This window comes from Adelges cooleyi, unplaced genomic scaffold (assembly GCF_023614345.1).
Source record: "Adelges cooleyi isolate 19-005CV unplaced genomic scaffold, UGA_ACOO_1.1 ACOO_flye_CR_arks_rails_tigmint_CR_PRNA_23, whole genome shotgun sequence".
In the NCBI taxonomy this organism is placed as follows: domain Eukaryota; kingdom Metazoa; phylum Arthropoda; class Insecta; order Hemiptera; family Adelgidae; genus Adelges; species Adelges cooleyi.
The window spans coordinates 2,799,310-2,811,005 of record NW_026095893.1 but is presented as its reverse complement, the minus strand read 5'-3'; the positions used below and the strand labels follow the sequence as shown (position 1 = coordinate 2,811,005).

The 11,696-nt window shown below is 28.3% G+C and overlaps 2 protein-coding genes across 3 annotated transcripts; one reads left to right on the top strand and one right to left on the bottom strand.

Annotated features, from left to right (window-relative positions):
* Window positions 1-490: 490 nt before the first annotated feature.
* On the bottom strand, window positions 491-2,534 carry LOC126836127 (elongator complex protein 5). The gene is made up of 5 exons (XM_050569224.1): window positions 2,075-2,534; window positions 1,552-1,872; window positions 1,290-1,465; window positions 1,060-1,226; window positions 491-992 (listed from the first exon to the last, which is right to left on the bottom strand). Exons 1-5 carry the CDS (start codon window positions 2,133-2,135, stop codon window positions 896-898), a joined length of 822 nt encoding a protein of 273 aa, XP_050425181.1. The 5' UTR covers window positions 2,136-2,534; the 3' UTR covers window positions 491-895.
* A 43-nt stretch (window positions 2,535-2,577) lies between these two features.
* LOC126836126 (polypeptide N-acetylgalactosaminyltransferase 5) lies at window positions 2,578-9,586 on the top strand. Of its 2 annotated transcripts, none has more exons than XM_050569223.1 (9): window positions 2,578-3,521; window positions 3,606-3,813; window positions 3,897-4,007; window positions 4,075-4,252; window positions 5,166-5,346; window positions 6,555-6,694; window positions 6,782-6,880; window positions 6,943-7,077; window positions 8,239-9,586. In XM_050569223.1, the coding sequence occupies exons 1-9, from the start codon at window positions 2,906-2,908 to the stop codon at window positions 8,395-8,397; spliced, it is 1,827 nt and encodes a 608-aa protein (XP_050425180.1). In that variant the 5' UTR covers window positions 2,578-2,905; the 3' UTR covers window positions 8,398-9,586. The 2 variants fall into 2 exon arrangements, with proteins under 2 accessions (XP_050425180.1, XP_050425179.1); XM_050569222.1 differs by lacking the exon at window positions 5,166-5,346 and adding an exon at window positions 4,487-4,667 and having other exon boundaries at window positions 2,629-3,521; window positions 8,239-9,572.
* Window positions 9,587-11,696: the final 2,110 nt, after the last annotated feature.

Sequence of the window (11,696 nt, the reverse complement as noted above, 5' to 3'; positions counted from 1 at the left end):
ACTATTCTCGTATTTAATTTCTAGTACATCTCCGCTTAACCATGTGTTTGTATAAAAATAGTTTAACAAATGCGTTGTAACTGTTGATAACATTTAAAATTAAATATAGGTAATTTTGAAATTCACTTTGCTCTGTTAATATGCATAAAGGTAAAAGTGTAAAAATATCAGCTTCCTGTTAAGTTTTATCGAAAAATAGGCTACATACAGTAATTTACTGTTTAACAAATAGGTGGTCAGGGGTCATCTTAATCACATTGCCATCGATTTTACAAGAATCCTACACATTATTTTTGTATGTATTGAAGATCTATAGCTTCAAGTTATTAGAATACTCTTAAACACTGGAAGGACGTAAACACTATATTAAAAAAATGATGGCCTATCGAAATTTATTTTCTAGGTGCTTTGAAGTTAATATTAATCTAAAAGAACCAAACACAAGAAACAGAAATCACTCCTTGCTGCTATCAGTTCGAGCTTACCTATACCTTTTGGCCCCGAGTTTTTTTTTTTTTGGTCATGTATAGGTGGAATAAAGAATTCGTTTTTGAGGAAGTTATGACTTGAACTACTTCATCTTTCATAATTATATTTTTTTCATGTTCCTTAGATCCTTTGTTGACAGTTAAAATTATCATTAATCGAATAACTTAATAATAAATAAATATCACATAATATAGTTAAATTTATATTATATGATAATACAATTTGAGAAAATTAGACCATTACATTTGTTATGACACTAAGAAAGTTAAACAAAAACTGTTATGTTTATATATATAAAATACATTTTTCAATTTCTAGTAATGAATAATATTTGACTCATATCAATATATTGGTATAGATTATTATATGAGATAAATTAAATTCTTATCGTTATCAAAATATTCTGTTAGATTTCCAAATCATCGTCAGGATCTTCTTCATCCCAGTCATCAGCCTCATCGGGGATATAATGAATAGTTCCTCCGATTTTAGTATTTTGCACTCTAAAAATATTGCCTTAATTAATATTATTTAATTAAATAAAAAACAAAAATTTAATAATATATTTACTGAGTATATGGCAAAATTAATTTGTCTTTCGCTATCTTTTCACTGTCTTCGAGAACCAACTTGAAACTGGCTAAATTCATAGGTACACTTTTATCATCTTCAATTATTTTCGGTGTGTCTACTATGAGTTTAAAGTTACCATCTACTTTCATCTCACCTTTCAATTTCTAAAAAAGTATAATAATTTTTAGAAAAAACTACTAGTTGGTTTTTAACATAAATTTCCATACTTGTACAACACATTTTCCACTAGATCTTTTATGTTCTAACTTTAAATTTAAAACCCTAGGACTGTCGGTACTTTGCACATGTATATGAGTTTTACATAAATTTTTCAAATGCTCTATTTTAATTGTTTCGGTCACATCATCATGGATCACCGCAATAGTTTGTACAACTTTGGGCTCTAATAAAAATATCAGTAATTTCCCATTATTAATCAATACTGTCAATACTATAGTTTTATTTTATTTTTATAATTTATTAACTTACCCGTGCTTAAAGAAATTATATCAAGTATTTCTTTGTACACAGTAGAAAACTTTGTGTGAAGCAGATATATAGATAAAGAATCAATAATTAGTACTATATTTTTTTTGGTTTTTTTAATTATACTATTAACAACATCTCTTGGACATTGATTTTTGGATAAAGTATCTACCAAACAATCATGTATAAAAATATTTTGTAATGATGGAAGTAAATGTTGATAATCAGAAATCAATGATTGAAAACACAGTACATGAACATCATGAGCTTTTCGATTTTCTGCTATATATTTTAACAAAAACTGACCCTTTGCCAAGTATGAATCTGAAACAATTAAAAATTGTATTTGTATATAATACAAATAACAGTTAGTAGTGATATACAAATAACCTATTTATTAATGATTAATCTTTGTATACAAATATTTTAAATGTATAATATGCATGATAAATATGTTAAAGCATTTTTACCGCCAATTCAACTATCAATCCTTGATTAGATTTTAGTATCATAATGAAATATTTACCTTCAATTAATATAAATTTACTAGCTTGGGTTCCTTTAAGAACAGTGTCGTAAATATTCATGTTTTTTCAACATGAAAGTAATTATTTAAGGAATTTTAATTTAAAACTTGAACTGTATGACTTATTAATAGTTTTTGTAAAATAAAACGTACTATACTATAAACACGGGCACATCATATTAGTTTTTCAATACACAATATACGTCGAAATCGGAACTTTAAAATAAGATCGAGCTTTAAGAAAGTTCTTCGCCGCTTAAACTTCACGGCGTCTGGCTTGTCAGTTGTCACTAGTTGTTATCACTGGACAACGGTTTATCAATAATTTACCTACTGAAAATAATAATTTTAAAAACACTCATATTGAACGCTTTAATTAATGTTAAATAAAAAAATACATAATTAGTAAACCGTGAACAAGCAAAATATATTTTAAATAATTAGTAATATTAATTGCATAATATTTTTCCAAGCCAATAGCTGAAAAAATATAAATCAAATTCAAGCGATTGCATAACAAATCTAACCTAGAAATCCACGTTGTTTACACTGATTTAAAACTAATGATAAGAGTTTTGGTGATGTGTTGACTTTTTACGGACTATGTTCATTAAAAAAATGCATTAAAATTTAAATGTCAACTATTTTAATTTTTTAATTTTCCTTATCGAACAAATATAATTACATTCTCTCGAAATACACACATATACATGTTATTGACGGTTTTTGACAGTCGTGTACCACCTTCACCTGATACTGGGCAACAACATTTGTTATGATTTTATTGAAGTTAAGGTAGGCATTCTACATAATCCGTGTTAGAAATAAATCATGTTTCGAAGTAAGTTTCGCCTTCATACTTGCAAGATAGTCATAGCTACCTCATTACTATGGATATTCATCGACATTTTGATACTGATGTATTACCCAGACTGCATCGGTCCTAACTGCAAATCGAACAATATTAATGAACAAGATGAGTCCTACGAAGAAGCAACTGCAGCTAGAATGGGTTGGGGATCCATGCAAAAAAATATGCTCCAACGATTCAAACATTACAGTGACAATACTACTTATCCACCATATATGCTCAAGCACTGGAAACCTATGCCTCCAGTACGGGAAAAACATGGAAGACCCGGTGAAGGAGGGCAGGGTGTCATAATAAAACCAGAACAAGAACTCATTATGAAAGAAAAGTTTAAAGAAAACCAGTTCAATATAATGGCTAGTGATATGATTTCATTAAATCGGTCTTTGAAAGATGTTCGACAACCTGATTGTAAAAATAAAAAGTACCCTACTCTAATGCCTACCACTTCTATTGTTATTGTATTTCATAATGAAGCTTGGTCTACATTGTTAAGAACTGTTTGGAGTGTCATTAATCGGTCACCTCGTGCACTTTTAAGGGAGATTTTATTAGTTGATGATGCTAGTGAAAGAGGTAAATTACTCACTTAAAATTTGTAATACTTAATACTTGTATTATTCTTGAACATATCTCATATTGATTAATGTTTATTTTCAGACTTTTTGGGACAAAAATTAGAAGATTATGTAGCTACTCTACCTGTTGAAACTAAAGTATTAAGAACGGTTAAACGTTCTGGATTAATCAGAGCTCGCTTACTAGGTGCTAAACATGTGAAAGGCCAAATAATTACATTTTTAGATGCGCATTGTGAATGTGCTGATGGTTGGCTAGAACCACTGTTAGCTAGAATAGTAATTAATAGGTATTGTTATTATTTATATAATATAAAAAACTAATATGACTTTTATCAAACTAATAAGTCTGCTAACATTACTTTGCTTTTAGGAAAACTGTAGTCTGCCCAGTCATTGATGTAATTTCTGATGACACTTTTGAATATGTTACTGCATCTGACATGACTTGGGGAGGATTTAATTGGAAATTGAACTTCAGATGGTAAACTTTTTATTTAAAATTATATTAAATTTATAATAATATTAAATATTTTTTTTTTTTTTTTTAGGTATCGAGTTCCACAAAGAGAAATGGTAAGACGTAAAAACGATCGCACAGCACCACTAAGAACTCCAACTATGGCTGGTGGACTATTTTCAATTGACAAAGACTATTTTTATGAAATAGGTTCTTATGATGAAGGAATGGATATTTGGGGTGGTGAAAATCTTGAAATGTCCTTCCGTGTAAGTATTATTCAGCGTTAATATAATATACCATGCTATTAAAAATGTATTTAATTAAAAAACAATCTATTTAAGTTATTACTTGAAAAATCTTATTAGTAAAAGGATAATTATAGCAATGTTGTTTTTCTATACACATTATATGACATATATAATACCGACATGTATACTTGAGAAAACGTACCCAAGTGTTTAGCTATGGGGGAAACTTGTTGTTGATATGCATATTTCTAGGTGTGGCAATGTGGTGGTATGTTGGAAATAGTGCCATGTTCACACGTAGGACACGTGTTTCGTGACAAGTCACCATATACATTTCCGGGTGGCGTATCAAAAATTGTTTTACATAATGCAGCTCGTGTGGCTGAGGTTTGGCTGGACGAATGGAGAGATTTCTATTATGCAATGAATCCAGGTATAGGATGTATCCCATATAAAAGTTCATTCTGCTTTTCTAAGGATTACTAACACGATGTAGTTCTTTATCTAACCTAATTATTAATCCTGCTTGCTAACTTGTACAAAATACAAATTATAAACTGTTCTTAGATTCGAAATAACAAGCCAGTGATGTAGTTGTATGATAAAATATATTATATTCTGTGTGTACCCGTTTTCCACTTTTCCCATTCTCGTATACTTTGTGTCTGTGTACTTATAAAAAAGTGGGAGGTAGGTACAACCAGCGTTAACAAACAATTATTTTAATTAATACACAACATAATGTAGGTATAGAGGTCAATATGTGTTTGATTTTATAATAATAAAATAATCTTAAAGGTAACTTGTAAGTGTTTTAAGAGAAATGTCATTATTAAAGCGTAGAACATAATAAGTACATAAGTTATATATGTACCAATAAGTGGCCTATAAAATATCTTTTGAGTTCCTTTACTGAAACGTCCGGTCGTAGATTTGGATGTGTGGTGGCACTCTGGAAATATCGCCATGTTCACATGTTGGCCATGTTTTTCGAAAATCCACACCATATACATTCCCAGGTGGTACTTCACACATAGTCAATCACAACAATGCTCGCCTTGCTGAAGTTTGGATGGATGATTGGAAACATTTTTACTACGCCATTAATCCAGGTATCCCTATACCAAAATTGATTTAATCCCACCATCACCCACCTACACATTTATTTATAATTATGATTTTTCACACCTGTGGCACAACATTTGAATATTAAAGACACGTTTTGTATTATCAAAAAATATATTTTTTATGTATAAATATTTAATAATATAGAGTATTGTATTGTTATAATTTAGATATTTATTAACTTGTAGATAGCTAAGTTATTCACTTAACACTAACCTCAATTGGTTATTCTGAGTAAAGTAATTTGATATAACGTCTTTAGTCTATTAATGATTAAAAAAACAAATTCTTTATTAAAGGTAAAACTAGTTAAAACAAATTTTATTATTATTAAAATTGTACTTCAACAATTACTAACCAAAAATTAATTTTGTTTAAAAAACATACTACGAAATGGAATTAAGTGTTAAAGTTAAATGATAATATTTCAAGTGGTGCGCCAACCAAATTATTTCAGTATTCAATTTTCTTAAATGTATATAAATATAAACAGTTTTTCAATTAATTATCGATGAATACCTGTTTAATAATTGTTTTTTTATAAGTGATATAGATTTTATTTCAAAATTATTTACTCAAAACCACTGCATAAAATGATCATAAATTGTAGTGAGCATGTTTTGTGAATTACTTTGCAAAGTAGATATTTACATATGGTATATATTGTGCATGCTGCTTTTATAAATAACATCAAACATTTTTAATACTTGTACAGCTATATTACAAAATATCTTTTTTTTTGCAAATTTCAAAATAATATTACATTGTTTTGTTAATGCATGTTTCTTTGTTGAAAATATATGAACAGCATATTAAAAAACTTAAAGGTTAAATGTTATACCAACAATAAATTGGTGCTCATGACAAAGTTGGAGAAATACTCAATTTTCAAAACACCGTCAAAATGTTCATTAGGATCAAGCAACTTCAATTATATAATTATAACTAATGTGTGCTAATCTGCTCTTGAAATGTGCCTAGTTCAAATCTAACCCCATTCAGCATATTTGTTTACGGTTTTTTTAATTATTTCTCTAACTTTGTTTGTATGTTTAACTTGATGCCAAACAATCTATTGAATGATTATTATTATTTAAATGTGTCGAACAACAAGTATATTATATTCGAGTTATTGTATAAACTATATAATAACTAATTCACATTTTGGTGACATGAATACATTTTTTTTCATCAGGTGCATCTAGTGTAGAAGTAGGAGATGTATCAGATCGTTTAGCATTACGAACAAAATTGCAATGCAAACCATTCCGTTGGTATCTCGAAAATATTTATCCAGAATCACAGATGCCATTGGATTATTATTATTTAGGAGAAGTAAATCTATATGTTTTTTAATATTTTGATATTTAATTTTATCATTATATTAAAAGTAGTTATTAATTAAAAAAAAAAAAATTTCAGATAAAAAATGTTGAATCGATGCAGTGTTTAGATACAATGGCACGTAAAAGCGGTGAAAAAGTTGGCATGAGTTTTTGTCATGGTCTTGGAGGAAATCAAGTAATTTTTCTTCGGGAGTATGTACACATTTTAACTTTTTAATTTATTTACAATTTCTCTAGGTATTTGCGTACACGAAACGTGCACAAATAATGTCTGACGATAACTGTTTGGATTCAGCCAACATGTTAGGACCAGTTAATTTAGTTAGATGTCACGGTCTTGAAGGTAATCAAGCGTGGGTATATGATACCAAGGTATGTTTGTTATATTTAAACTCCATAAGCAAACACAGAGTATAAAGTCAGCCTATTTAGCAAAGGACTCCAAAAAAATCAATTTTTGGTATATTCGGTATACCTTATTATTTGAATGAAAAAAGAAACTGTGCGTCGACTGGTATAATAATGATTATATTTCAGTGCTCTTTACTATGAAACGTGTAATTAACAGTAAGCAATTGACATTGAAATATAAAGAATAAATTTATCGTTTTTTTTCTTTTTTAGCGTGAAAGTAGTGGTATTTTGGAGTCACGCCCATTGTTAAATAAGCTGACGATATATAAAATTATATTTGGTGAAACTAAATAAAAAGCGGAAAACATTGGTAATGTTTGGTAACAGAAAATTTTGAGGCTAATGCCTGTGATTTTAAACGTGTAATTTAAATACACGTGTACACGAACCTGGTATAATTAACATACACGTGTATTTAAAAAAATTTATTTTGTCAACAATTTTAGTTTGAGTTAACGTATTTACACAACTATACTTGTGTTTGAGTTTGTCTGATTAAATAGACGTGATATTAAACGTGAAACTAAAATTAATAACAAAAATAATTTTTTTTGAATACACGTGTATGTTAATTACACGGGTTAACGGGTGTAATCGAATACACGTGTAATAGGGACCTCTAGTTGAGACTATTTTTATTAAAGAGTTTTAAGCATATTAGTTTTAATAACTGTAACCGTGGTTTTCAACTTGATAATTACCAACCTGTATTATGTTTAATTTGTATACATCTTCGATACTTAGGCATAAAGTATTAACTATATCTAATAAAAGATACTGTTATGTACTTGCTTTTTTCAGTCTGTTAAAAAAATGACTTAAATATTTTTGATTTTTAGTCAATAGGATTTATGTTATAATTAATCTGCCCTGATCCAAAAATGGAAAAAATATGGATCAAAATAAGTTACACTTTTATTTTTTTTAATATTTGACTTAACCTGTTTTGACTAATCACCAAAGATATTTTATCTTATTCAACCACGGTTAACAACACTGTCCAACGCCACCCAATATTTTCATCATTACAAATTTTTCAAAAATTGATACTTATGTTTTTCACTTTTATTATTATGTTTTGAATATACTAATATTATTTTTATAATATTTCATTTTAAGACGTTAACCATAAAGCATAGGACTACAGAACAGTGTCTTGAACATTCTAATGCTGAACAATATACTGCCATTTTAAGTGATTGTGATGGATCACCTACCCAACAGTGGACAATGAAGAGTAGTTTCCACTGGCAAGCAGCTAGCTCAAGCTCAAGTTAACATTTACTTTATAGTAATGCTATATTTGTAATTGAATGTTATTTGATATTAATTAGTATATATATAGTTATATATATATTATTATGTCGTAAGGGATCAAAATATTTTCTACTGAACAAAATACTACTTAAAAAGTATAGAAGCAAAGCATCACCAGTTATTGATCAATCTATCAATCCATGACAGTTTATTTTTTTAATTAGTTAAAATCTAAAAGCCATAAATCAAATTTTTTTATATAAAGTTTTATTCAATTTACAATGTTACTTAAAAAGAAAAAAATATAATTTAGTGATTGTTTATGTCTTAATGGAAATTTGGTGAAAATAAACACTTGTGATATTTACAAATGATTTAGGTTATCGTAATTATTACTTTGTAAAAATAAATATATATTTACTTCATTAAATAATTATATAGATTATAAGAATCGTCTTATGCAATATGCATACATAAATTAAGTACATTACTAGCTAATTCACATAAAGACACAAATTTCACACATAACTCAACATGTTAACACACAATTTTAGACAAATAGTTTTTTGCTATATTTATATCATTGTTTGCTTACAAAATTTTGAATGATTAGTATGTCTCAGAATATCAATTATTACCTCTTTATCTAACATGTTTATAACCCTTTACAATTTTGATATTATTATAATAGAAATTATTAAAATATTATTAATAATTGTTTTTATACTATTCTGATCTGATTTTACACAAGATCTGATGTTTGTATTGTAATTTTTTAACACATAAAATTACTAGTTGAACAGAGTTATCATAGTTGGTGTATTCTGAAATATTCAATACTATTGTACATGCAATCGAGCAAATTTATTTTTACACACAAAAAATCAAAGACAAAAGTATTGCTGATTTTATGGAAGTTTCCAACATTTTTTTAATTACTTAATTAACAATATTACCAATGTGTTTTAAGTTATAATTGTATAAATAATATTTCAGTTATAAATAGTAAAGAAATTATAGTGTTTTTATCCACACACGTGTATATCTAAAATGATATTTATTAAAATGTGAATGGCCATTTTAAGCTTTTATCCGTCCTCTTTAAATCATATTATTATTTTTTAAAAATTGTATTAAACTAAGTAAACTAACCCACTTAAACTATAATAATTGTAAAATATGGAAAAAGAGTATTTTTGTAAAAATAATTTAACTTTATTAAAAATGATACCTATAAGTAAATGTTCAAATTGTCTTACAATTGAAACGATTTGTATAGATGTATTGTAGGAATAGTTAATTCCCTAAATTAAATGTTTGTTATAATGTTTAAATTTGTTCTTTTTTATTTCATTCTTTTTTTTTTACATATCTTTGAACATCGTTTATAAAATTTAAATTTCTTTGTTATTGTTTACAGGTTAAAAATTGTTACATATTTAAAGTTGTCTTATAGGTACTGCAATATTATGTTATATTTTTACTATATTTTATTTTCGTTCTACTTATTATTTTGATTTCTTTCACAAATTGTGATAAAAATATGTGTATCTATTACCAGCTAAAACATAGTGTGCAATCAGTAGTTATTAAAAAGTTCGAATTAATTAATCTTGTTTTGTATTGTTTTATGTATTTTTTTAAATTATTATTATAATCTTTATTTTAAAAATTATGTTTTATTGTTTATTATTTACTTATAGTTTTTACATTACAAAAAAATCAAACTGTACCAGTCATTGGTGCATTACTTTATCTTATTTGTACATTATATCAATAATTCATTAATTTTTAAATAGGTAATCTTAAATGAAAATATGTATTAAAATATATAATTATGTATTCAATATTATTTCTATTTTGTTTTAGTTTTGAAAGGTTACTAACAGTATGTACAGTATTCAATACATGTTTAATAGTTCAAAGCGGAAAAAAATAACATATAATTTAAGTTAAGACTAAAATATTTTCAAAAAACCATAATTACAAAAAATACTACACTATAGCGCTCACAACAGGCTGAGATCGATTACGAGCAAACAACCTCTTTTATACTTATACAACAGCGTCTTACTTCGCCGGAAGTGATGGTTCATCGTCAACACGTGTTTTTACGAATTTTAGTAAAATGTTTGTTATGGACTTAAGTCCTAGTTCAATAGATTGTTCTTATTTTTTTTAATTCATATTCTTCTCTAGCTTCTATATAGCCCACTCAGGGCTTTTGCTGCTTCTACCTACTATTTCACGCCATCTTTATCTTCACTCACCTCTAGTTTTAATCCTGGTGCAAATTTTTCGAGATCTGATTTAATTACGTCTATCCACCTCTGCCTAGTGGTCCTCTAGGTCTTTTTCCATTGATAGTGTCAATCATTACTTCTTTAATTATACTACGAATGTCCATACATGTCCCGCCCACTCCAAACGTTTAATTCTTAAGCGCTTCAGGTACATTAGGTCCTGTGCGTCTCTAGTTCCTCTGTATACGACCATTTATTTGGTATTGTCTTGGTTAACCTCAAATCTCATAAGCATAGCCGCTACGATAAAGTTTTTCGTTTCGTCTTGCTAACGTTTTAAGATTTTCTAGGAGAACGAGTTGTATTGTAAAGAATGTAAGTGGGGATTTGCTTTTAAAACGTTTATTATCTCCATACTATAGACCTTGTCTGTTCTCGTTTACTAATACCTTATATTGTTAGTTAAGGTGGTGCCGGGATGCGGAAACTCAAGATAAACGAAATAATCTAGTTAGTTGGCAATACACTCATTCAGAGCAACCTCTCAACCAGTGGTTGATTTAGGTGTTCGATCTAGTGACCAGGCCCGTTCTGGCCCACCGGGATACTGGGAGCTTTCCCGAAGCGCCCCTGCTCTATAGTAAATAACGCCCCCAATCTCCACTTTCGCCCCCCCCCTCTCCACCAGTGTTCTGGGGAGCTGCTACATGGTACTTGTTGTCTGCCTAAACTTGCACAAGCTATGCTTACCATTGGGATCATTTTCTCTCTGAGTTTCTATTTTTTACTTTTATTTGTTGTATTCTTATTATTGTTTTTTTTCAACGATTTTTGTATTTTAAATTATTAATTTTTTTCTTTGGTCTATCGTTGGTAATAAATCGATAAAGTCTGTCATTACTAATGTGTCCACTTTGATTGTTTAATAGCCAACAGAAACTTGATTTCTTTTATTATTTTAGGCCGTCAGTCCATTATGCCTCGACAACGATATTTTCGTCGTCTTCGCAAGGCGATTCACCGACGGTAATTTGTGTATAGACATTAGAATCACCGTCATAACTGCGACTGTCGTTA

Excerpts from the sequence above, each read along its gene's own strand:
- LOC126836127 (XM_050569224.1), bottom strand. The coding sequence starts at position 2,135 with ATGAATATTTACGACACTGTTCTTAAAGGAACCCAAGCTAGTAAATTT. Across the intron at positions 1,873-2,074 it reads TAAATTTATATTAATTGAAG|ATTCATACTTGGCAAAGGGT; the intron begins GTAAATATTTCA and ends TAATTGTTTCAG. Across the intron at positions 1,227-1,289 it reads GTGGAAAATGTGTTGTACAA|AAATTGAAAGGTGAGATGAA; the intron begins GTATGGAAATTT and ends ATACTTTTTTAG.
- LOC126836126 (XM_050569223.1), top strand. The coding sequence starts at position 2,906 with ATGTTTCGAAGTAAGTTTCGCCTTCATACTTGCAAGATAGTCATAGCT. Across the intron at positions 6,695-6,781 it reads ATTATTATTATTTAGGAGAA|ATAAAAAATGTTGAATCGAT; the intron begins GTAAATCTATAT and ends AAAAAATTTCAG. Across the intron at positions 7,078-8,238 it reads CGTGGGTATATGATACCAAG|ACGTTAACCATAAAGCATAG; the intron begins GTATGTTTGTTA and ends TTTCATTTTAAG.